At 38.6% G+C, this 27,507-nt stretch overlaps 1 protein-coding gene across 3 annotated transcripts in view; it reads left to right on the plus strand.

Moving 5' to 3' along the window:
• Positions 1 to 26,387, plus strand: part of LOC149263509 (uncharacterized) — a 46,334-nt gene extending 19,947 nt beyond the window's left edge. The window contains exons 2-4 of one of the 3 annotated variants that reach the window (XR_016259277.1): positions 22,305 to 23,328; positions 23,609 to 24,275; positions 24,840 to 26,387. Coding sequence is in view for 1 of the 3 variants with exons in the window: in XM_089426404.1 (XP_089282530.1) it covers positions 22,332 to 23,328; positions 23,609 to 24,126 (1,515 nt within the window). In the remaining 2 variants the exon portion in view is untranslated. Of the gene's footprint in view, positions 1 to 22,304; positions 23,329 to 23,608 lie in introns of all 3 variants that reach the window. The other 2 variants (XR_016259276.1, XM_089426404.1) reach the window with 2 other exon arrangements.
• Positions 26,388 to 27,507: the final 1,120 nt, after the last annotated feature.

The raw sequence follows: 27,507 nt of genomic DNA on the forward strand, positions 1-27,507 counted from the left end.
TGGCTTACCAATCTGACTTTTCTTATGAGAACATTTCAGTTTGGGAGTATTATCGTACCTATTATGGGTTTGTGAATAACTCCCTAGTTAAGAGGAAGTGTTAGAAAATGTAACTAGGTTTGGTCTTTATAATTTCTATTATACTTATATTATTCTATATTTTATGTAAAGATTAAAAGAAGAAAAAAATATTATTTTTCAAGCATGGGTTTCATGCTTAAATTATTTGGTCATCTAGGTCAAGCATGTTCTTCATGCTTTTGGGGTTTATTGAGTCAAAATAATATTTGTCACAAGTAAAATTATTGTATTGGAGTTGAGTCCCATTTGAACTTTGAAAAAGGTGTAAAAAAGTAAATTATTTGAGTCAAAAATGTCATTTATGTACCAACAAGACCAAGTCGGCACTGGCTCATCAAGTTGGCCCTAGAAGGGGTAATTCGACCTCTTGAATGTGTATAAATAGAGACAATTTGACCTCATTTGTAGCGCTAGTCAAGCAAGTTTGATCTCCAAGACAAGAAGAGCGAAATTAAAGAGAAGAAGAAGTTGGAAAGCAAGAAAGGGAAAGAAAAGAGAAAAATCCAAGTTTCTACCTTGGAATCTGCCCTAAATCTATCACGTGCAAAAAATTAGAAGCAGCTGCATGGGTTGAAGTTGCAGGTTCGAAATTCTGAAGCTAGGGACTGGAATTTTGAAGTTGGGAGCCGAAATTCTAACGCTGGAAGTTGTTTTGAAGGTTTTGACTTGAGTTGACTTTGACTTGTTGGAAGAGCTCGGGAGGAGGATTGACTTGGATCTTGTTGGAGGTATTGGTCTTCTTGTTTTGGTCTTGGATTTCTCATTTGATTTGATTGTATAAGAAGAGAATAATTTTTTGGGTTTTCCCCTTGGAGGGGTTTTACCTTGGTTTGGAGCCTACATCTTATGTACATTGTCTATTTGTGATCTTCATTGTTTATGGTTTCGGTAATTGTTTGATGAACAAAACATAATAAAAGTAATAGGAAACCAACATAACTTCACAAACAATTATCAAGTAAAGAGAAATCACCCTAACTACTGCCCCTATCGATTTCTCAACAAGGTCCACATGATGATAGTTGTGGAATCAATAGAACAAACCCTAGATATTTTAGTGACAATGGGGCTGACTTCCATGGACTTAGTGGTTTGATTCATGTTTAGGAGCTTTACATACACTGATTTAGGTAATTTGATTAATAGTGACGTTTCTACCTGTGATTTTGTATATTATAATGATGTTGAAGCTTTGAGGTGTTTACCATAATTTTTATGCCTTAGTTAGACTTGCATGGTTGGATGTTTTGATTCACTGACAGGGTTGGCTAATAATTGTTTTAGTGCAGTGGATTTTTTGTTTGTAATCTTGTTACCCTTATCTACTTGCATAATAGTAGTGTTGTATAATGGAAACCTTTAGAAATGTTAAACCCTAGTTTCTATTACTGTTATTATCTCTCTTTGATGGCAAGATCAAGAGCAAACTAGCAACTATTTCCACATAATAGTTGTATTTATGTATTTTTTTTGAAAATTGGTTGGTTATAACAACTATGTGTTTATTTTTTCAAGATAGTAACTTTGTGGTTTCTCATTGCAGTGCATGCCTATTGACTCATTATCTTAATACTTATATTGATTATTTAAGTGTTTGGCAACAAAAAAAATGTCCTTGGCTAGTATGATAAAATGAGCAAAGCTCAAATCATGGCCAAAAGATGGGATTAGAGAAACTTTAAAAATTGTGTGGCCAATTGTTGGAATTGTGCCTTGGAAGGGGCTTTGATACCATTGTAATGAATGATAGTTCATTTATGGAAAAAATTTGAACACAAGATGGATAACTTGAATGAATCCATATATGTATCATTTCCTATATATACATGAGTTGTATAATGAGTGTTGTGCTCGTGACCTCCCTAATGACCTCCCCAACTTGGAGGGGTAGATCTCATGTCTGGTTCATGACTGCTTCAGCTAACCCTTGGGCCTAACACAAACACATGACACACACATATATTACGTTCATAACACTATTGTTCACCTACAAGCTTGGAGGAGTTGTGACTCTAGATTGTTGTGTCCATTTGAAGGCGTGCCAAAAATATTTTACACCCTCATTGTTTTTCTCATAAAGCTTGAGATTTTGTTTTAGCAAATAAATAAAGTGAGATTTTGCATTTGCAAATTTGTTTTTCGTTTGAGACATCATCATGGCCCCCAAGAATGTGAAAGACCTTGCATGGAGCCATTGTGAAGAGGATGATGGGAATTTTGTTTGTAAATGTTGTAAGAAGGAATTAAAAGGGTAGGGGATTTATAGAATGAAAGATTACTTAGGTGGGGTTACAAGGGCAAGTTAATTGTTATACAATGCCCTAACACTATATCAGATATTATACATTAAATGCTAGCATTTATTGAGGACATTTAGCAAAAAAGGCCAAGCAAAAAGAGGTTGCTGAGGAAACCCTAGTTTTTGAAATATGTTCTAACTCATCGAGAATTGGATTTGTTCGACTTTGAAAAGCTAAGATCCAAATACGACGAGGATTTGTAAAGTACAATATATATATAGAGAATTTTAAAAAACATGTTTAGAGTTTAAAATTAAAACCATTCATGAATCACAACATTACAGTTGAAATTTGTCATTGCTTCCATGGCTAAGTTTGTTAGTCACCCATTGCTAACTACTAGAAATAAGTTTATTGAGGCCAATTGCTCGCTGTCAAGGATAAGTCGGTCAACCACTATGGATAAGAGGGTGCCAAATAACAATGAACTCAGTTGAGTTCAGTCACTTGCCTACATTCTTAGTGCTCACACAACACGAAGCTCACTCGTGAATCACCCACTTTCTCACTTAGCTTGAAGTCATGTAATTAAATATCTACTTCTTACCCTTCATAGTGCTTACTCAACTTGATGCTCAAGCCTAGATCATTAGGCAGTGTTAGATTTCTACATACCTAGCACCCGACACTTAAATTCCTAGGGAAAAAAAAGATCTACTAATTTAAATGAACAATTAAGTTCCTAACACAATAAAATTTAGTGGATGCAAATATACCGATTTCAATCACAATGATACATAGATTTCTACCGAATCATAGTTCTTCATTAAAATAAATTTGGAACTTACTTGGGCTCCCATCCTAGGAAAATGGCCCAACTTAAAAAATACAAATGCCTTGGATCTGATCTAGTAGATTTTCCCTAGATCAGTGCTCAATTGCCTTGGTAGATTTGGATTTCCAGGCTCCCTCTTATACTTCCTCAGACTCGACACTCTGGAGTATCACACTTCTCTTCCTCTTGAGGCTAGTGTCACTTTATGGTGTGTCTCCACCCTTTCACTAGCCTTGCTTTTATTACTTTAAATTGAGCTAAATTTCTAACCCTAACCCTAATCTTAAAGTGATTGACAACCAAGATTAGATCTCGCCTCACTTGAGATCAATGGTTGAGATTAAAACAAAGTCAGTGAAATAATTTACTTCACTTTTCTTAAGTTTACTTTAGCCCAATAAACCAACTTGATACTTATGCGCTTTTCCTAAGTTACATAGAAACTTGCTCAACCTAGAGCAGGTATCCTAGGGAGACCTTGTGGGTGAATTCTGCACACCTAGACACTTTCTCTTAGCTAGGGAGGTACTTTTGTCACTTGGAAGTCTCTTCGATCTTGGACATGTATCTGTGGCCTTGGCTACTCCCTTTGAATTGGAATCCTTCTTTGCCACTTGGTTTGGAAAGATCCTCAAAGTCCAACTCCCTTTGGCATTGTTCCTAGAAGCCTCCTACTCCCGAACATCTTGTAAGGTCTGTTACCCACCAAAAGTGGGCACCCCTAGGAGAACTTTTGTCCTATTCATCTTCTTCCATTCGACAACCAATATCCCGCGACAACTACCTTCTAGCTGATGCGATGGGCCACTTTATCTCCATCACTTGCATCAGTTGTATGTTTCCTCGCCCATTTGTCGAGAGCTTATGTTAGAAGGTGGGCAATCTGACCCTAAAGGTATGTCTTTCATTATGCAATCAGGCGCTTTTGTTTGTTTTTCATTTGGGCATCATGGGTATGGATTATTGGGTGATTTTGAAGAAGGAAAGGTTTTGACTGTGGTTTTTTTCTCTCACCTGAAATGGGGGGTTAATCTTCAATCCTAGTGCTGTGGGATCTCCCCTATTGGCCTACGACTTTAGGAAGGGCACTACTTGAGAAACCTCGATTTTGGTAGCGTGGTCCCATTTTTCGATTCCACATTTTTCACTCCCCTCTGCACATTACAAGCCCTATTTCACCATTTTCCTTCTCTGGGTCCACAACGCATTGGCACACTCTCTTCGCTTGTCCACATATTTGCGTCTGGCTTGGAAACATTGCCCCAGAGGTTGATGCATCTAAAGGAAAGTTAAAAGCATATCATGGCCATGAGCAAGAATCAAAAGAAGAAAGAATTGCGAAATGTGAAAAATGGCTTGGACATTTGATATAACACATGGGCAAAAGGCAAACATGAGCTCTACCCCTTATCATTATGGCCATCACCTTGGTTCCCAGGGTTCATGAGTGCCCCTCACATCATTAAAGGAACCCATTGATGTCCCACCCTTGGTGGGCGATGAACTGCCCCACCTGAAGGGGGGTATTAACTGTAACCTGAAGGGGGTATTAACTGCTTTACGTCATTCACAACATGCTCCCATTTCCCAGAGCTTCAAGTTGTAATACAAAGAAAAAATCAAGAAAAAACAAAAGACAAATAAAGAGGGGTGGAAAAACAAAGGTGGGGGTAACTCATGTAACTAGGATTGCTCCCTCCTCACACCTGAACATCTAATATGTGGATTTCCCCATTGTTGCTATCCTTGTACCCATGGCATTTGGCCTTGAGACCCTTGTGTCCCCATCCATTTCATCATCATCATCTCATGCCACCGATTAATTGAAGGATGTACCAAGGACATGTCTTTCCCCTTAGGGGTTGGGAACACCTAATAGGATTGCTTATTAACCACTTCTACCTACGGAAGTGACACTACTTTGAGATCAAAACCCAAAATTTGGAATAGACGCCCCATATGATGTCTCAATTTGCCCTTGACTAACAAGCTTGGCCCACTTAGATGCACTAATGATTAATTGTATGTGATGATGAAGATCAACACTGGATATTATGTGTGATTGGCACGTGGTTTCCATCATGGGTTGGGCAACTTAATTGGGGCCCAAGTCCACTAGAGGAACATATGACACCCTACATGTGAGGCATTGAGAGCCATGGGACTCCTATTACTTTAGAGCATCACTCCATTCCATGGGCGTCTTCAGCACCACAACAGTGTGTGCTTTGCCCCACATTATTCATGAGATGATGCACTTGGACTAGTTTGCCCCAGCTAGCTTAATAGTGATCACATGGTATGGTACTTGATCTGAGGCCCAACAGAGGTTTGTCTCACCTTTAAGACATGGGAGGGCTAGCACCATTCTCTGGGCCCTCAACGTTGGAGCATAACTAGCTTATTCTATCACTAAGAGGCCCATGAGACCCATTTTGAGCCCCAAACAAAATTGGGCTCCACATGATGATTTGCATAACTCTTAAAGGATGATGTTTGGAGCACTCTTCACTCAACTTGGCACCAAGAGAGCTCAATGCATGCCTCCAAGAGGCTAACACATGGATGACGTCACCATTTTGACCCTCTTGTGGGTGTTTTCTTATGTTATAACATTGGTTTTGAGGTTGGATTGTAACCTCAATTAGTTCTTGCACATCATTTGACAACCAAGAGGGGCTTCAGGCTAAAATTAGACTTGATAGAACATGTATAAAATAGAAGAGACCTCATTTGAGTCTCTCATCATCATCACACTTGGATTGGATCTCTTTAGAAGAATTCATACTTGTTCCTTTGGCTATTGGAGAATCTTTTGGAATGCATTTTGAGATTTGGAGCTAATTCACATTTCTTCTTTGGAGCTATTTCTTGGATCTTGGATGGATATATTGTATGTCATCTTGTAAGTGCTTAATGTAGATGGGATTTTTCTCTTGAATTTGTTTAATGTATGGAATTGTTGCTTCTAGAATTGGCTAATTGTGCCGTAATTATTGAAGATTAATTTTGGAAGGCTTTCTAGTTGATTATTGCATATGTTATTCAATGTATGGCATGTAATGAATGTTTGCAGCGGAGGAAATTCTTGAACTCTCCATGAAATTCCATTATCTTTGAAGTGGGTAACTGCTTAAATGTGGTACCTAGGGCATCATTTTAAGCCTCCTTAGAGACAATTTAGCTCATATTGAACATCGTAAGACTCCATAGGCCCGAAGGACAAGGCACTAATCCAAGTCCTTGGTGGTCATCTCTACTTTTCATCCATAATTTTTCCTCTTAAATTGGGTCCTTTTAAGGCTAGGGTGAAAATTTAGGGCTTGCAACGAAATTGTAGGGAGGAGACTTTTTGGGAATTCGAGAGCCTAAACATCAAGCTTAAGGCCTAGGCTACCTATGTTCCTATGCTCTAAGATTGGTCGGCATCCACTTGAGTTTCATCGATAAAATATCTTGCCCTAGGTGATGCTCCAAGAGGGAAATACTAGTATCTTCTCCCTCAACTTGGGGAATTATTTGAAGGTTGTATGAATTTAGTACTTGTTGAAGTATATCTCAAGAAGCCTTTTATTTCGGGCCTTGACCTTGTGAATACCTATTACCCTCTAAAAACCTCAAAATTATTGGTCTTGTGCCTTCTTTTGTAGGATTTTTCTTAGAGAGAAATTTGCTTCTTTGAAGCATTGTACCTTTATTGTACCTATACCTAGCATATGTATTCATAGTGATCTCCTTCCTACTGGGACTCCTACCATCGGTGAAAGTCTGTAAAGAGCAGGGGACCTTGGCTGTGGTGACGATGGGCCATTGTCCCATTGTTAGCACTTAGTATCGCTTTTTGTCCTATAGTCTTTCCCTCCTTAGGGCTTGCTAGATTTTGTGGCAAGAAGGTCATCTCGTACCAAGAGACCTTCTTGATAGACTTTGAGGAATTTGTCGGCTGCTACTCCCTACCTAAAGCTAAAGGTTGGCGCCCTTTGAGCTGCTCAATCTTTGGAGCCTCCTGCTCCTTGTTCTCTGTCACTATAATGCTTCTTGCCTTTGCGCCTGTGCTAAGTCCTTTTAGCACTACTGTGGGTTTGTCTCAGTCTTTTGAGACACCCACTAACTTTGGTGCCAATCCCCTGACTGGTACGATCTCTCTCTCTTGCTCTAAGGGCTAACCTTTTCCAATCCTGTTGGATGTTGGTACTGTTCTTTGTACCTATCACTGGCTACTTCTAGCTTAGACAACAATTGCTGGCCCATGCTTGTCGTAGGTTTCAACATATCCCCTACCTAGCGACTCTAGCTAGCCATTGCATCCTGTAGTTACTTGATGATGTTGGGAAAAATACTGAGACGGGGGGGGGGGGGGGGTGGGGGTGTTTAAAAAACTCTAAACTTTTCAATTTCATATCCAGATTTTTGTACGCGACTTTACTGAAGGGAACCCGCATATGTATGCGACTGTTATGCAGACAACTAGCGTATATCCAGTAAACCTACTTTTCAGTTAATTCATCATCTGTTTAACTTGAGTCAGTGTATCAGTACCTCATTAAACATTAATTAAACAATAATCATGTGCAGTAAGAACAAAATAAACCATCACACATAAGCAACACATTAACACACATCAACACCAAGATTTTTAGGTGGAAACCTAAAGTGGGAAAAAACCACCATTGCTATCGTCTCTATCTTCTTTTTATTATAAAGAAAAACTTCATACAATCTTGTACTGGCGCAGACTCATACCAACACGGAGGCACCCACCTGCAGAAGGTTACAACCTTCTCTCGTTCTCTAGCACCCACTGGAAGGGAGCTCCAACCCCTTGATATTATTTACTGACACCCACCGGAAGGGAGCTCCAACACCCTGGTATGATTTACCAGCTACCACTGGAAGGAAGCTTCGACTTATTCATTGAAGGCTCCAACCCTCAACACTTCTGCAGACCACGTTTCATAAATTTTCATACTGGATCGACCTATGAATCAATTGAAAGCCCAGATCAATAAACTATTAGAATATATACGCTACTTCACTGTAGCAAACTTGCGTGTATACACGACTTCCTTGAAGCATATTCACATACAAATCTCAAAACATTGAACCATGAAATTGAACCACTGTCACTCTGAAATAAACACTGAATCATACACAGATCCACTGCATCATTCTGAAATAATCATAGAACCATCACTAATTTTCAATCACAAATAGCTAGTAGCCTTATCTTTTTTCAACATATCAATCCTCAATCAAGACATCACTATTAAGCCCAAATCATCAAGTAAGACTTTATTGACAGACAACAAAAACACAACAACATTGATTAAACTGATTAGATATCTTTTACAGCAAAACCCTAGCTTATATACGCGCTTTCCTTTAAACATTTCCGTGTGTATATGCGCTTCTCAAGAATCAAACCCTCGTAAAGATTTGAATAGACACACGACTTACCATTATTAAACCTGGATGTACACACCTTTCAGGTTATCAAATCCACGTACAGATCTGCAATTATTGGCACAAACCTTCGTTGCATAACAAAACTTGAGACATACCCAAATCTTGGCATACATAGAAAAATCACACGTTAAGACACTATCATCACTGATCAAATCAACCCATAATCAAAACTTTCATCTCAGATCTATTGGATCTGATTCATCATCAAATTCCCAGGTACATACTTAGTTTTAGATCAAACAAATCAATAATAGTCCATGCACACTAGCTCCAGATCTAATTTATTCATGAAATATTCATCACTGGCACACTTCAAACACTTTGATCTTCATCTCCTTATAGAGCTTAGCCCTTAGGAAATACCACAAGTCAAAACCATACTAGTGCCAATGGTATTCTTGGACAAGATCAAATATTTGTTGCCGGGCTCAATACCATGGGTCAATACTATGGTAAAGACCCTTTGTATTTAGAATACCATGGTGTGGAAATTGTACGCGCCTTTCCTTCTTCATACTCGCGTGTGTATGCGACTTTGCTTCACAGAACCCACGTATACTTCTTGAAACTTCATCTTTATCATTCATCTGTCTCTGAATTGCTATGCCTTTGACCAAATGCTCTGTCACATGTAGTTCATCAAGTAGGTTTCTATCAAAAGACAACTCATCAAGTAGGTTGCCATCAAGGACAACACATTAGTCATAATGCCAACAATCTCTCCCTTTGGACTTGATGGCAACCACTTTGGTGTTTGGTCATCACAACTTGATACTTATAAAACACATCAAGCTAAGCACCAAGCTTTGCAAACACCAAGTTACTCTCCCTTTTTGACATCAAGGGCAAAAGGTTGATTAATGTTGAATGAAGGCTTCTCTCTTGAGTGCTGTAGATTTGAATTGTTGAATATGAACAATGAATACTAACCATGCTCCCTTGAGCACATGTTGAAACTTCTGAAGGATGTGCAATGAAGTACATGACTCTATGAGTCAACTGAGTATGAATTTTCCTATCATGAAGGTCTCAAACTTACATCAATCACCCAATCACAGTGGGGTTACATTTTTGACTTCATTATTACATCAACCTCCCAAACACAGTGGGGTTACAAATTACATCACATGTCCAAAAAAGACTTGACCACAATATTCCATACATCAATGATTACATCATAGGTCTTTACATGACCTTTACATCAAATGGCAGAGATGCCATTTAGAATCAAGACAAAAGACCTCAATAAGACCATGATAGTCATTAACAACTATCATATACCATATCAGATTTGCACCATAAGCATTTGTTAGCAGCAACATGAACAACAACATGCACTTTTTCATCATTAATCAAGAACTTCAACAACATAAGCAACATCACCATTGATAAACATCATTATGTACCAAGGAATTATAATACCAACAATGCATTATTAAAATCATAGCAAATGCTCCCCTTGAACCTGTGCCAACTTTTCCTGAGTCTGTCTCACTGTTTCTTCATCATAGCAAAACATACGCGACTTGTCTTCATAGGATCTGCGTACAAAAAGTGAAACGCTAAAACTTCACAACTTCAGCTCCCCTTGACCCTGTTCTGTATGTACCTGTTCATTGTTACTACACTAGATGCACTGTTAGTAGTATAAGCAACATGAATATCAAAACAATCATAGGAATCATCATCAAGACAAAACATGTATTGCTCCCCCTGAGATTACTGATCCTATGGACTTGATAATTAAGTACCTCACATCACTTCTGCAGTGATTGTTAGAAGTATTCTTTTAAGAATAATGGATTGCAATGGGCACCATCTTCTTTTACAGTCTGAATCCTCCTCATATTTTCGAGAATTCCGTTCTTTAAGCACACATAATTTGTCTGGGTTTCTATATCCTCTTGCTATGAATTTTCCAGTTTCTTCATCCATAACCTTGCACTTGGTTGATGTAAACACAATTATATTTCCCTTATATGCCATTTGACCTACACTTAGAATATTCTGGTTTAGCCCTTGAACTAATAAAGCATCCACTGCTCCTCTATGTTTATTAATTCTAGCTTTACCCTTTCCGAGAACTTTTGCTGGAACATTAGTTTCAAGAATAACATTACCATATTGGTTTTTCTTGAGAGACTCCATCTTACTCTTATCTCCAGTCATGTGATGAGAGCATCCGCTATCTATGTACCAATCATCTTCTTTTTCAAATGAGCAAAGTGCAAGACCACACATTATCTGTTCGTCTTCTTTCTGCTTGTTATGATAAATGTTGGTGGATCCATCTTTTTGAGGTCTTCTGACATCAATATTCTTATCTGGTTGCTTACCATGTTGTCTGCAATTTGTTCTTGCATGCTACATGCCCAAACTTGTTACAAGCATAACATCTTATATGAGCAGATGAATCATAATTTTTCTGTTTCATATTCCTTCTATTGCAATCAATGACTTCGTGACGAAATATATTGCAAACAAAACAATATCCCTTAAAGTACCTAGAAGTTGATGATCTCTCTGTGAGGCGGTTATTAGCTTGAAATAGTCTACTTCTGCAATTGGATACAATATGTCCATAATTATGACATATAGAACATTCAACATTATTGATTAGAGGAGAGAATTGATTAACATTTCTATAATTAGGAGTAAATAATTTTCTTTGAAGGTTCACTTTCTTTGGTTGTTGATCAGGTTGACTTCTTATTCTCTTTGTTGAGCATTTCAGGTTTTGCATTGTTACTCTTTAAATTCCTTGCCTGAGTTTGTGAACTAGATTCTCGTTTAACAGTTTCATGAAAACCAAAACCAAATTTGATGGTGGGAGACCTTTGACTACTAAGAATATTATCCAAAATCGTAGTACTATTTTGAAATCCAAATGTTTATCTTTTTCTACTAATTTACCTTTTAGGATGTTATTAACCTACATCCTTTGATATTGCTTTTCCTTTCTAGACATTGTTTCTTCATACCTTCTTCAACCCTTCTTCCTGCTTCCACTTACTCTTTTAATTTGAGAATCTCATCTTTCAGCCCATTTTCTTGTTCTTCAAATGCTTGAAGTAGTACTTCATTCTGCTTATCTGATTTTTCAAGATCTGCTCTTAGAGAGGCGATCTCAACTTCAAGATCTTCACAATATTGTTTAAATACCATAACAACATTTACTGATTTAATATGATTCTCGTTATCATATGTCTGCAACTTATAAATCTTTTTCAAAGCAAGATTACGTTTTGTTCTAAAATCAAAAATCACTTCTAACTTGTCTTCTTCTGAATCAGCAACAAAGATTGACACATTGTTAAGGATAGGATTACCTGGTAGTTCCCTTGATAAGGAAACTTCTTTTGGAATTTGTTCATGGATTGCTTGTAGCTTATCCCACACTTGCTTTGCAGTTGTACAATGCATAACCTTATTTAATGTTGAATCAACTATACTACAAAAGATGTCACTCAAAGCCTTACTGTTCTTTTGGACTTCATTGTCTGATGGAGGAATCTTGGTGTAGCCATTGCATACTAGATACCAAACATCAAGGTTCATTAGATTAGACTTCATCTTTTCTTTCCATTGTTGATAATTATCTTTTCTTAGCATAGGCACATTTGCATTGTCCATTGTTTTTGACTTGCCTTGATCTTCTGCTTCTAGAGGCATCATTTTTGAATCTGTTTTCTCTTTAGAGTGCTTACTTTCACTTTTACCCATAAGTGCAAGTTCAGTTGTTTCATTGTCATCATCACCATCATTATTGCATAGACAAGGAAATGGATCACAGTTAGAACAAAAGCTCATACTTGATAATTCTTTGTTACTGTCTTCTTCATTCTTGATCAATAGAAAGCGGGGTGCTCCCAAACTTGAATATTTGTTGACATCTGTAATTGTCACTGAATTTGATATGTCACTATCAAAGTTTTCTGAAACCTTCCTTTGAGCTATCTTCTTCTTTCTCATCATCGTGACGGATCTCCTTCAAGCGATCAAGCTTCTTTTGAAGGACTCGCTCTAATACCAACAATTGTTGGGTAAAATACTGAGAGGGGTGGGGGTTTGGGTGAATCAGTGTTTAAAAGACTCTAAACTTTTCAATTTCATATCCAGATTTCTATACGCGACTTTACTGAAGGGAACTGCATATGTACGCCACTGTTATGCAGACAACTAGCGTATATCCAATAAACTTACTTTTCAGTTAATTCATCATCTGTTTAACTTGAGCCAGTGTATTAGTACCTCATTAAACATTAATTAAACAGTAACCATGTGTAGTAAGAACAAAATAAACCATCACACATAAGAAACACATCAACACACATGAACACCAAGATTTTTAGGTGGAAACCCAATGTGGGAAAAAAACACCGCTGTTGTCATCTCTGTCTTATTTTTATTATAAAGAAAAACTTCTTACAATCTTGTACTAGCGCAGACTCATACTAGAACGCAGGCACCCACCTGCAGAAGGCTACAACCTTCTCTCGTTCTCCAACATCCTCTGGAAGGGAGCTCCAACCCCTTGATTTTGTTTACCGACACCCACCGGAAGTGAGCTCCAACCCCCTGATATGATTTACCAACTACTACTGGAAGGAAGCTTCGACTTCCTCATTGAAAGCTCTAACCATCAACACTTCTGTGGACCACGTTTCATAAATTTTCATACTGTATCCACTTGTGAATCAACTGAAAGCCCAAATCAATAAACTATCAGAATATATACGCTATCTTACTATAGCAAACCCGCATGAATATGCGACTTCCTTGAAGCATACTTGCGTATAGATCTCAAAACATTGAACCCTGAAACTGAACCACTGTCACTCTGAAATAAACATTGAATCATACACAGATCCATTGCATCATTCTGAAATAACCACATAACCATCACTATTTTTCAATCACAAACAACTAGTAGCCTTATCATTCTTCAACATATCAATCCTCGATCAAGACATCACTATTAAGCACAGATCATCAAGTAAGTCTTCATTGATAGACAACAAACACAACAAGACTGATTAAACTGATCAAACATCTTTTCCAACAAATTTCTAGCTTATATACGCGCTTTCCTCAAAACATTTCCGTGTGTATATGCGCTTCTCAAGAATCAAACCCGCGTACAAATTTGAATAGATACGCGACTTACTAGTATTAAACCTGCGCATGTATGTGCTTTTCAGGTTATCAAACCCGCGTACAGATCTGCAATAACTAGCACAAACCTTCGCCGCATAACAAAACTTCAGACATACCCAGATCTTGGCATACACAAAAATCACACGTCAAGACACTATCATCATTGATAAAATCAACCCATAATCAAAATTGTCATCTAAGATCTATTGGATCTGATCCTCCATCATATTCCTAGGTGCATACTTAGTTTTAGATCAAACAAATCAATAATAGCCCATGCACACTAGCTTCAGATCTAACTTATTCATGAAATATTCATCACTTGCACACTTCAACACTTCGATCTTCATCTCCTTATATAGCTTAGCCCTTGTACAATACCACAGGTCAAAACCATACTAGTGCCAATGGTATTCTTGGATGGGATCAAATATCTATTGTTGCGCTCAATCCCATGGGTCAATACTATGGTAAAGACCCTTGTTATTTAGAATACCATGGTGCGGAAACTGTACATGCCTTTCCTTTTTCATATCCACGTGTGTACGTGACTTTGCTTCACAGAACCCGCGTATACTTCTTGAAATTTCATCTTTATCATTTCTCTGTCTTTGAACTGCTTGCTTTTGACCAAACTCTCTGTCACATGTAGACGTATCTTGTTGACATCTTCATCAAGTAGGTTTCCATCAAAGGACAACTCATAAAGTAGGTTACCATCAAGGACAACACATTAGTTATAATGCCAATAGATAATGCCCAACACGACAATTTGCCTGCGGCATGATCCTTTGTGCTATCTCCTTGCAACATTCTTTGCATAGTTCTTTGTAGCCCTATCAACTTTTCCACAACACCCCGGGTACTAACTCCACTTAGCTCGCACAACCCTGTGCTTTACTTGTCAACCACTTCACTGTTGTGGAACTTGCCGCAATTCACATGACCTGTCCACTTTGTCCAAGCTTAGTTCAGGTTTCCTCTGTAACAACAACATTGTCTTGTTGCCTTGTGGCTGCTTGCTCCTTATCTGGGCACTTGACTTTAAATCATCTTACGACTGCACTTGCCTGACCTTTTGCACTTTGCAGCTGCCCCTGACTACTCCATGTTCTTTTCTACCATCCATGCACTGGTTTACAAGTTTCGGTCCTTAGAAGTCACTTGTGCATGACCGACTAACCCCGCAGAACCTGCCATTGTATCACTTGGTGAACAACCTTTGTGGTGGTTGCAAATATCATCTGTGCTTGTTGCAAACATGTCCACAACCATGTCAATCTTTGGCTAATATTCACAACCAAAGACTTTATGTATTCAGTTGTGGTGGCTGTGATTGATCCCATGTGATGGCACCCTATTGTCCTCTGTCCGCATCGGCCTGCTTCATGCGAATGACATCCACAATGGCTACTGGATTCTCGACAACATTTCGTAGACGCTGTCAACCATTTACTTCACTGACTGTTGCAGTTATCACCCACGACAATTCTTTGCCCAACTCTCAGTGACCTCCCCCTATTGTGCCGTGGTTGTCCCCCAATATTGGACCCTCAACCTTGCATTTGTCTAGTAGTCAATTGACTCGATTGTGTTTGTCGCCTATTGCCATGGTCTTTCTAGCCTCTATTTTCTTTGCCCCTAGTAGAGTTCACCCACATTAGCTGTTCCCTACAAGCCGACGACTGGTCTGCTCGATGGGTGCCTTGCCTCACGCTTGCACTAGTTGTGGCAAAGGCTTGCTGGCCACAAGCTTTTACTGAGCTGCCGAATCGTGGGTTTGGCCATGCACTGTGTTCTATCACTCTTGTACACATCCCCGACCACCATTTGTTCACCTCTCTGCCGAATCTCTTTTACACTTTTGTCGCTCCTAATTGCTGCCCTAACTAGATTTGTTGGTGCTTGCCCCTTCCTTGCATTGGTCGGCCCGAGCGACTCCCTGTGGCGGCTAGGTGGGTTGCCAGTGTTGTTGGTCTTTGCGCACTTTTTTTTTTATTAATATAAATTTATAATCTATGCTTGGGCTACCATGTGATTTGTACAGTTGATTTCAGCCCCCTCTAATTTTTTCCCACCTTTGCACGATTGCAACCGAACCCAACCCAGTGATCCTGTACAAACCCTGTCTTCTGTGATTCCAAGATCACCTTTCTTTAGAGTTTTTGTTTTGATACCATGTTAGACTTCCTACAAACCTAGCACTTGACACTTAAATTCGTAGCAGAAAAATTGATCTACTGATTTAAATGCACAACTAGGTTCCTAACACAATAAAATTCAATGGAAGCAAATATACTGATCTCACTCACAATGACACAAATTTATGCTCAATCACAATTATTGATTAAAATAACCTCATAACTAACTTGGGCTACCTTGTTGGGAAAATAGCTCAAATATGCCCTAGATCAATGAGCGATCTCCTTGGTAGATTTGGATCTGGACCTCCAGGCTCCCTCTTGTACTTCTTCAAACCCGCCACTCTAGAGTCTAGAGTATCACACTCCTCTTCCTCAGGCTAGTGTCATTGTATGGTGTGTTTTCTCCCTTTCTCTAGCCTTGCTTTTATAACTTTACATTAAGTTAAATGAAAATCCCTAACCCTCACCCTAATCAAAATGATTCACAACCAAGATTAGATATCACCTCAGTTGAGATCAACGGCTGATATTAAAACAAAATCATTAAAGTAATTTTCTTTACTTTTCCTAAGTTTACTTTAGCTCAATAAGCCAACGTAATACGGTAATACTTATGTGCTTTTCCTATGTTCCAAAGCAACTTGCTCAACCTAGAGCAAGTATCGAGGGGAGATATTGTGGGTGACTTTTGCACACCTAGACACTTAGGTCTATGCAGAATTACCTGCCTTTGCTACAAACATCAACAGGGAATGGAGTAGGGCCTTTTGATGAAGGTGGGGGTGTTAAGGTACCTATAAGTGTCAAGAACCCTAAAAAAAGCTAAAATGAAGTCTCAAAATAGCGTGAGGGCCCATGGACTGAGGGATCCGTGTCTTTTTTGGTGTTTTTGCACAGGATTCATTTCCTCTGCAAGGTTGATTGAACATAGATCTTGGTGGATATGTGGATCACACATCAAACCCCCGTGGATCCAGAAACATAAGATATATTGCTCCAATTCATGACAAATCTACACCCAATAGGAAGGAGAGTGATGGTTTATTCTGCACCAACCTTCACTCCTACTATTGGCACTTCGTCCGCCATTGATAGCCATTGGAAGAAGCAATACAAGGAATTAACTTTGTAATACATGGCTAGATGGTGGTATGGAACGATTATCTCTTTCAATGTGTCTTGATCACCTTATTACTAGCCTATGTTAGATGCTATGGTTACATGTGGTAAGGGCTTCAAAGCCCCCATTTTTCATGACATCAGGGGGGCAATTTCACAGTATAAACTTGGGTCCATAGATGACTATTTGAAGAGTTTTAAAAAACCGTGGACTAAAACAGTATGTGCAATCATGTTAGAGGGATGGATTGATGGTAGGTCCCATACCATATCACACAGATAAGTATCTTGCAAGCTGAAAATAATGTGAAGAAGAGATTTTGCATCCTCATTTTAAAGTTTTGCAACATGTAACATATATAACACATCAATTTCATATGCTGCTACTTCATGTTGTGCTGTGTTGCTTAAAGCATTGCAGTGTTCAAAATTCAATTAAAAAGCAACTCAGTATTACATTCAAAGGGCCTTAGTATTGATCATGGTTGCATTTTCATGTTGTATTGGTTGAGCCATTTTTGTGAATGCTATACGTCATGCTGTGGCAGATACTGCTGTTAATGTGGACTTGTATTTTAGATTCTATTGAAACGATCTTTGAAGTCCAGTGTCTTTTTTTGGGATTTGCGATGATTTTTTTTTGAAGTTCCCAAATAGATGTAGGCTCTAGAACCCATAAGTATTGACAGGGCTTGCTGCATGAAAAATTTCAGTCCAACTTGACAATGAAATGAACATTTCATTTTAGATGAATATATTCACAGCAGGTGTGTCATGCAAATTATCTAAATTGAAGAAATATGTGAATTTCTTGTATTCGTAAAAGTGATTCTTTTAAAATCATTAAAAACACGGTGACAAACTTACTATTTCTCTTGTATGAATTTTTTTTGTGCCTTTTTCCTTCTTATTTCTTATGTCCTAACGCAATATTTTTATGAATGGGTACAACATTCCTTCCTTCAATAGAAAAGTCAGGGGGGCTTGCAAGATTCTGCAGTCTAATAGAGGATAGTCTTTCTGCATCTCTCTGTACAAGTGGGAGCAATACGATGTTTTGTTTTCTGTATTTGGTTGACACAAATGTTGACTTTAATATTTTTTTGATTTGTTAATTGTTAATCTTTGAAGGCCATATGATTTATAGCTGAGAACTATACACCTCATATTATACACCTCATATTGATTGCAGAGTTCTAAAGAAGTGTCCTTAGGTGTGATTGGGTTGTACCATATTTTTGCAATTGACTAATCAATTAATATTTCGAAGTCTCTGAAGTCCACCAACAAGAAAATACTGTTTTTTAGATCAATCTTGGGTGTGATATTTAGGTGTCAGGGTTTAAGGTTGGTGATGTTTTTTAATTGGATATTGATGATGATGATGATAATTGTTAACGTCCATTGAGATCAAATTGGTCTATTGGACCTATAATTTTCTTAGTTTTTAATTATCTGGCTTCTCGTCTTTCTTGGCGAGATTGGTGCTGTAGCTTTCTTTTTTTTCTCTATGGTCTTCCAACTTCCTTTATCTTGCATTTCCTTCATCTCTTCTGGTTCTTGGGACATTGGTGTCTTAGCTTCGCGATCTATTGTGTTCGTCCTTTTGAAGGTAGTCGGAGAAGAAGTTTGGTCTAGGAGATCTACTTTCCTGTTAAATGAAGATTTATTTTGTGCGGTATTCGAATCCTCATAACCGTTGATGCTTGAAGGGTTGTCGAGTTCACTTTTTTGTTGTTGGGCGGGGCTTTCTCCCTGCTTGTCTTGAGAGTTGTTTCTTTCTTGCCCGATTTCTTGTGATTCAGAGTTTTCTCTAGAGTATTCTTCTTTGATGGCAGTGTAGTGTTCTTTTTGTGCTCCTTCCCACCATGTAGATCTGTGGTGGTTTTTTCTAGCAGAATTTTTCTCAGAGGCTTTTGGGCAATTTTTGGCTAGATGGCCCGTCTCAAAGCAGGATCGACATCTGAAGAGGACACTTTCATAATCAAGTTTCTGGTTCCACACATAGTCTTTACTTGTTAGGTTTATTTCAGCTGGGAATCCAGCGCTAAAGTCCATTTCCACACAAATGCGTGCATAGGTGGTTCTGGCATATTCTTCTGTTTCTGGGCCCCTGCAGTAAAATTCCCCAATTGCATTTCCAATGGCTTTTAGCGAGCAGAGATTCCAGATATGCAAAGGTAGACTTGGCAATCTCACCCAAACTGGTGCTGAGGTTATGACTGCTGTTGATGGATCGAATGATGGGTTCCATGGTTTCATGAATAGGCCTGATTTTTCCCAATACCAAGGGCCGGAATCTAGAATACATTGTGTGCTTTCAGGATTTTCAAAATCTACTATAAAGAAACCCCTAGCACAGGGGTAGATATTAATTTCATCAGAAATGACAGGCTTCCATACCTCTGAGATCCAATTGTAGAGAGCTGTCAGCCGCGACCAAAAACCATTGAACTGGCAGATTAGGGCACTTTCGGAAAACTTCAAAGCCTCATCAAGTGAGGCCTGGACCACCTGGACAGTGGGAGCTGGGGCTTCATTGACGATATGGGTAGGAGCTTGCCCTCCAGAAGCGGACGGAAATGAGCCAGCAGCTATTTTCGCGAAGCTGGGAGCCATATTTTACTTGCCCGTAGAACCTAGCCGCAGAGAAATAAAGAAGAAGATAAGATTAGATCTAGATCTAGCCGCAGAAGATTAGTTCTAGAACGTAGCCGCAAAGAAGATTAGATCTACATCTAGATCTAGCTGCAGAAGATTAGATCCAGAACCCAGCGGCAGAATCTCCGTAAGCCTCCTTAGCGAATTTTGATTGCATGACCCGTAGACAAATTTGTGGATCTCAACTTCAATTTAACTTTGCATAGGTCTTCGCTTTTACAAACTGACTATGGGGGTAATCTCGTGATGTATTGTTTGTTTGTGCAGGCTGCTGCAACGCCAGCTGGATTGATTGCAAGCGAAGAATGGTTGAAAGCTGGACGGGATGTTGTGAAGGTCACCGAGATTGAACCCGCGATCGAAACGACTAGTGAAAAAGAAGCACTTGTTTCCAGTCTTGTTGAGGAGGTTACCGTGGCAGAGAAAACAGTCGATCAAAACCCCACCGCCGTTGAGAAATCAGAAAAGGAATTGACTGTAAGGCCAAATGCCTCGGAGCCCGAAGCAGAATCCAAATCCACCCAGCTGGAATCCAAGGAAGTGGAAAACGCAACCCAAGTAGTTCAACCTCTGGCCGAAGCCGCAGATCTGCTCATGCAGAACCGCAGATCTGGAGCCCACACGTTCTTAGTGCCCGCGTTAGAAGAATTTCTGGAACCGCAGATCCGGAACCACAGATCTGGAGCCACAGAAGATGGGGAGCTGCAGAAGATCTGGAGACACCCGCAGAAGATCGCAGAAGATAGGGAGTCTTAGAAGATCTAGAGGCTGCAGAAGATCTGTTTACAATAATATTTCCCTAGAGCCGCAGAAGATCTCATTTTGGAAATTCAATAACTAAAAACTGTACATCTCATTTTGATTGTAGAGTCCCGTGTTCTAATTGGGTTTTATCATATTTTAGCAATGGAGTAATCAATTAATATTTAGAAGTCTCAGAGCCCACAGGGAATATCTCAATTGGTGATTACCTTGATAATGAAGTGTTATGTTCCGTGAGATTCCAGGTTCAAACACCCCCATAGGTCAGCCAACCAAAAAAAAATATTTAGAAGTCTCAGAAGTCCACCAACAAGGAAGGACTGTTTTTGGATTGCGGGTGTAAGGGTAATGATGCTTTTCTGTAAACACTTTCACTGCCTGCATTGGTGCTGAATTGTGCAGTTTTATCTTCTCTTTTCTTGTAGATGACAATATCTCGATTCTTAACTAGTCCTCTAATTTTTGGAATAGAGAGGGTCCAACTTCTTTAGGTCAGTTGGCATTTTGATAATTTGTGCCTACGTTAAATGAGGTATGCCTATGCTGAGATTTTCTGGATATTTAAGCCTCAAAGTCTCCTGTAAGACACAATTCATTGTTTTATTGGTGGTAAAATGAATTTAGTCAAAAATTAGTTGCTGGAATCACTTGGAGGGAAGGCAGACTGCTCTTTAAGGCTCTCCATTGCTAACCACAGGTTACAAATTTAAAAAGGGTAGTTAGAAAGTCGAATATCCCAACATGTTTGCACTTTGCAGTTTATGCTTGTAGTAGAGGCTGCAATGAGTAAATAATTTTGTATCAACTGAAAATGAATGGTTGTAATGCTTATTCCATTGCTATAACCTTCCCTTTATGGGAGAAGACTTCAAAGTGAGGATTGTAAGTGGGTTAGTACTTTTAATTGTTTGGTGGGCAGCAGACACTAAGTGAAATAGATAATGATTAAACAGACACTAATTTAAATCTGAAAAAGGAAATGTGGCAGGCGTTAATTTTCTTGTATGATGACCTAATATGTCATAAGATACAGTAGATTATGTGCAATGTCACAGTTCCTGCCACTTAATGATAACACTCTAGGCTTTCCCTGGTTTTGTGAATTTTCAAGCTCTGTGTTCTTCCATAGTGTGCTTTTCTCCAATGCTGGATTTATTCTCGTTATTCTTCCCCTCAAGCTTTTTAATTGATGACCTTTCTGTATGTTTTAATTGGTAATGACTAATGTGGCAGAAATGTATTGCTGTAGAGTTGAAACATGCACATACATTATACTACTAATGTCCCCTGATTTCAACATGATTGCGTTTTCTGAAATATAGTTTCATGGCAATGATGGGGTCCTATTTTAGACAGTGGGATTTACTGGTAGCTGCATGGAATGGCACTGCATTTGCAAAGTTGTCTGGTAACTTTTTATCTGTGTGTCTGCTTGGCATGCGGCTTGGTATGGTACTGTTGATTGATTGGTATTTATTTATTCTTTTTGCTCATCTTTAACTTGTGTGCAATCTCTCAATTGAGGCATATCCCACAAGTCAAACAACCCAACCAGCTTCGTCTCTTATAGCTTGAATTTGTGGGAAACTTCATATATGGATCCTCTTTATAAATTGGTTCCCGTCAGTGTAGGATATCGTTTTCGAAAGCTTTTGTACTTATTTTAATATCTAAATAATCTCGTGTGTCATATTTTTATTCCTTTTTTCAACAACCTTGTATTTTTCTTATTATGAGGAATTACGTTTGTTGCATTCCTTAATTTCATGCTTGGTTTGTGTCAGTTAATTACTGTATCTGAATTGTAACCAGTACTTGACTTTCTTTTTAATTTTTCAGAAGGAAAAGCACAAGGAGAAAAAACGGATGAAAGATAAGGACAAGGAAAAAAAGGATAAAGAGAGAAAAGACAAGGAGAAAAGCAAGGAAAAGCACAAAGAAAAAAAGTCTAAGGATCACAAGGACAAAAACAAAGAGAAAGATAGAGACAAAGATGGAGAAAAAGATAGACTCAAGGACAAGAACATAGATGAAAAGAAGATAGGAGAAAATGACAGAATCTCAGAGAAGGATATTGAAGAAAAGGCCAGGGAAAGAGACAGGCTGAACACAGGTCAAAAAATGATTGGAGAAAAGGACAAGCCCAAAGACAATGACATTGACGAAAAGACTGGAGAAAAGGACAAACTAAAGGACAAGGGTAAGGATGAAGTGAAGATAGGAGAAAAGGACAGGCCAAAGGACAAAGCCAAGGACGAAGTGAAGATAGGAGAAAAGGACAGGCTAAAGGACAAGGGCAAGGATGATGCAAAGATAGGCGAAAAGGACAGGCTTAAGGATAAAGAGAGGGATGAAACTAGGATTGAATCAAAGGAGAAGATTAAAGATCTGGACAGAGATGAAAAGAGAGTTGTAGGCAAAGACAAGACCAATGATAGAGAAAGAGAGGAAAAGAAGAAAGACAGGGTCAAGGATAAAGACAGAGATGAAAAGAAGAATAGAGACAAGGATAGGGACAAACTTAAGGAGAAGGATGCAGAAAAGGTAAAAATCAAGGACAAGGATGGAAAAGAGAGGGATAAAGAGAAGGAAAGATTGAAAGTAAAGGAGAGAGACAAGGAGAAGAACGGAGACAAAGATAGAGTAAAGGACAAGGACAAGGACAAGGACAGGGAAAAGCAAACAGATAGAGACAAGGATAGAGAGAAGGTCAAACAATGGGATGCAGAGAAACAGAAGTTCAGAGACAAGGACACAGAAAGGGCCAAGGAGAAAGACAAGAGCAAGGACACAGAAAAAGACATCAACAGGGATACATTGCTAAAGAAGAGGAAAGATATTGACACCAATGGTGATCTACATGGTGAGTTGTTTTGTTTTGGTTACATTCTTGAATACACAAAACTCTTCATGGCCAAAGATTTTTTTTTTATTTTCATTTACTGCCTAAGTTCTATTCTGCTTGTAAATGTCATATAAATAGTGAGGCATTTCCTGATTGCAGAGGCTACTCACTATATTAAGAACTGCAGAAATGGTGGTCTTTTATCATCCATAATTTATTTGACCATGTTGCATGTCTTTGCTTTAACAATTATGAAATAAGAAATTGGGCTTTTGTATCTACTTGCCTGTGCTTACAGACAATGAGAAGAGGCCTCGTAAGGTCCCTCGAATTGGACTTAGCAGTGATCTTTACACAGAGAATGGGAGGAGAATTCCTGAGGCAAAGGAGTTTTCTGTTCAGCTTGTGCCCAGCAGGAGTGGAGCAACTGATAATACTGGCATCGAGCAACGTGTTGACAGCAGAAATAGCTTACCTGCATTGTACAATAAAGATCAGGCAATTAACGGCAAAGCAGAAATCCAGTTACCTTCGGTTTCTATGAGGCCTTCAATTAGTAGTCATGCAGAATCTGGTGGCCCTCCTAGGGATAAACTTGATAATGATTTGCAGGATTTAAGATATACTCTCAGTTTTCCAGTAAAAGAGGCTTGGTCAGATGTTGATGACCAGGGCTGGTTATTTGATAGTAATCATCTCCAATCGAAGCCTAAGGCTGTAATGGAGGTTGACAAAGGAATTCCACAGGTATGGTCAGAGGCATTGCACTTAGAATCAGTTGACATACATGCATTGCCCTTTGTCATTCCTTACTGAAATTGGGCTTTCCTTTCCTCATAATGCTGAGTTTTGAAGTATCCATCAAAGGAATGGAATCATCATTTTGGGGTTGGGCCTTGTCTTATTATCCCCTATTCATCCTCACTTTGGGTGCATCTTCATGTCAAAATTCACTTTTCATCCAGGTATCAATTCTTACCTGTCATAGTAAGTATACATGGAATCTTGTTTGGAAAATTTGGTTTTAAGGCACTTTTCATTCTTTGCATGTCCAGGTTGGTAGATCTTGAGGCTTCTATTTTGAATTTTCTCTGAAACTATTAGTAGTCTCTTTATATAACCATCTTGAAGATTGTTCTAAACCAGCTCCCTCCATCAATGAAGATCTGCACGGGCCAGAGTATCATATAAGTCCATTTAAGTCAGCTTAATTCTTCTGACATATGAGTGTATTTTAGTCATCTTAATCGATTGTAAGAGCCGCACGTGGTCCTGCCGGATACAGGCCACTCAATTTTGATTTGTATTCTATATTCCAAAAGCAAAGTTGTAATGAGATTTCAAGCCAGAGTTTTCAGCATTCTTTTGTACTGTTCATAAGATTGGCGATTAATGAATCGATTATAAGTTGCCAGAAAAGAAAGGGCTATTCTAGTATCTTCCATATCCTAACTGTGTGAAATGGTGGTTTTATTCTTTGATTGACTGGATGATTTTCTAATGAAATATGGCCTCTGTCTTGAATGTAGTTGCATATTCAAGAGCCAAATTTGAACAACCCTTGCTTCACTGAGATGCTAAATGCTGCTAAAGGAATGCTGCTGTAATAAATGGGATTCGGTTCACTGAGATTCCTTGCTTGAGATTGGCATGGAGTTCAATATTTTAATATCAAAGCAAGCATTTGACGAAGTGGTTGCTTTCAGTTTTTCCTGAGTATAGACGTGAGATATATAACCCTAAGGTTTGGAGTCTGGACAACATTATATCTTTTCATCTTGAATTTGGTTTGCTTGGAGGGAACAGCGTTATTTACAGAGAAAAAAGTGGTCAAATATTATTGTTGATATTTAGAGGTCAAACAAGCATGATGTGCCACCTTGATTGATTCAGTTTTTATCTGGTTCTTTTGAAAGGGTTGCACCATTTAAAAAAAATGGTGAAATCTACTTGTTGACGTGAAGAAACCAAGAATTGTGATGCATCCGCTTGTTCTATGGAATTTATATTCTTTATGGAGAAGCACATCATTTAGAAGCAATGGAGATGTAGGGAGCCACCTTAATCTAATCATTATATTCTTTATTAAAGAGCTATGTCAAAAGGAGTCTTGGCTGGTCAGTGAAAATGGCTTGTTATTGCCCCCACCAGGGTTCGATTCCCCAGAGTGACTTGTTTGATCCTTGTGGGTTGGCATTCTCTTGCTAGGGGACCATTGAATAATGGAAATCGTTGTCGCCATTGCATTGGGCCTGTGATTACATGCCTGCTAAATGTTTCCCACCTCTTGATAGGTCATGGATTCTGTTGGCACTTCAAGAGTCTAATGGAAGTATCGTCGAGACTTTTTATGAAGGAGCTACTTTATTTTGTTACAGATTCCATCCATGTGAGAGAGGATTTGTATTTAGTCAGTGGTATGGGCCTTAAAGCCTTTAATATCCATATATTGGCAATGGACATTGGAAAAGTCATTGTGGCTGGTAAGTCAGGCCCGAGATTACACATCTGCTAAATGTGTCCCACCTCTTGGTAGGTCATGGATACTGTTGGCAAATTAAGAGTCTAAGGGAAGCATCCTCAAGACCTTTTATTAAGGAGCTACTTATTTTGTTACATGGATAGAAGTTGTTAGAAGGCAACACCCATTTCATTTCAGAAGTTTGCATACAGATTCCATCCATGTGAGAGAGGATTTGTATTTAGTCAGTGGTATGGGCCTTAAAGCCTTTAATATCCATATATTGTTAATGGACATTGGAAAAGTCATTGTGGCTGGTAAGTCGGGCCCGAGATTACACATCTGCTAAATGTGTCCCACCTCTTGGTAGGTCATGGATACTGTTGGCAAATTAAGAATCTAAGGGAAGCATCCTTGAGACTTTTTATTAAGGAGCTACTTATTTTGTTACATGGATAGAAGTTGTTAGAAGGCAACACCCATTTCATTTCAGAAGTTTGCATCAAGATTCCATCCGTGAGATGGAAGTTGGAACATGTATTTAGCCAGTGTTGTGGGCCTTTAATATGCGTTCATATATTGACAATGGGCATTGGAAAACATGTTATTCTGACAATCCTGGACCAATTGTTTAAATGGGAGTTTGTCTTTAGGCACTTGTAAGGCCTTTTTATTTTCTACATAATTTGTGAAGAATGTGATCTCTCTAATGATGGTGGTGGTCTCATTGGGTGGATATATCTACCCTTCTGGCAGAGTACTGACATTCCTATTTATGTGGAGTGTGGAAAGCATCTGATTGTTTATTTCATGTCTGTAGACGTAAGAAAATGATAACAGTTTCGAAGGGATGGAAATGGTGAAAGGTCCCTCAAGAAATGATAAAAGTAGCGAAGCAAGTTATTGGCTATTGTCATAGGGTTGTTGTGGCATATTACATATTACTGTTCAGAGAATTTAGGATTCCATATTACTTATTTTTTTGTTTTTCAGTTATATTTAGGCAGAGTGATGATTTGCGAGTTATAGAACCTGGGAGAATTGAGAATCTGTGAGTGTAATTTGGAAGGAAATATTGTAGTCATAAAATTGTCTTCAAAGCATAGCTAAGTGTCCTGCATAGCTATGACTTCTGAAAACCATGGAACTCAGGAGAAGAGTTCAAATCTGTGCTGAATTTGGAAGGAAATTCTGTAGTTGATTCACATCAATTGACCTGGATGGTCCACAATTTTGTATTGGTGAAGAGTGCTGATGAAAGGTAAAAGCTTGAGGTTTGAAACCTTTAGCTTACACAAAGATATTTATACTCAAGGGGACACAAATATTCAATGAATAAAGCACGTGTATAATATTTACCATATTAACCTATTACAGGTCCATAGACTGCGTCCATATTGTATGGAAGTCTATTGGAAGATAGAAACAACAGTATGAATTAACAGTGGTCAAATCATTTTACTGCTTTGATAATGTTAAACAGTTGACATTAACTGTTGGAAATTGAAACCAATATCAGCACACAAATTTACATAGTAAAACACTCTTGTTATGAATTCCTTAGAAGTCATGCATCTTTATGTATCTCATACATCTGACGCTACTTCTAGGAATCACTGTTCTGATAGATACAATTGATGGCTTACCGATGAACCGATTCCATCCAGGTTTGGTTGGTAGGTTTATTCCTAATTTCAGTATCCTTCTATGATGGCATGCATTCTTCACGATGAAAA

The sequence above is a fragment of the Pinus tabuliformis genome, chromosome 6 (genome assembly GCF_031772625.1).
Source record: "Pinus tabuliformis cultivar Carrire ecotype Pingquan chromosome 6, CPIR1, whole genome shotgun sequence".
In the NCBI taxonomy this organism is placed as follows: domain Eukaryota; kingdom Viridiplantae; phylum Streptophyta; class Pinopsida; order Pinales; family Pinaceae; genus Pinus; species Pinus tabuliformis.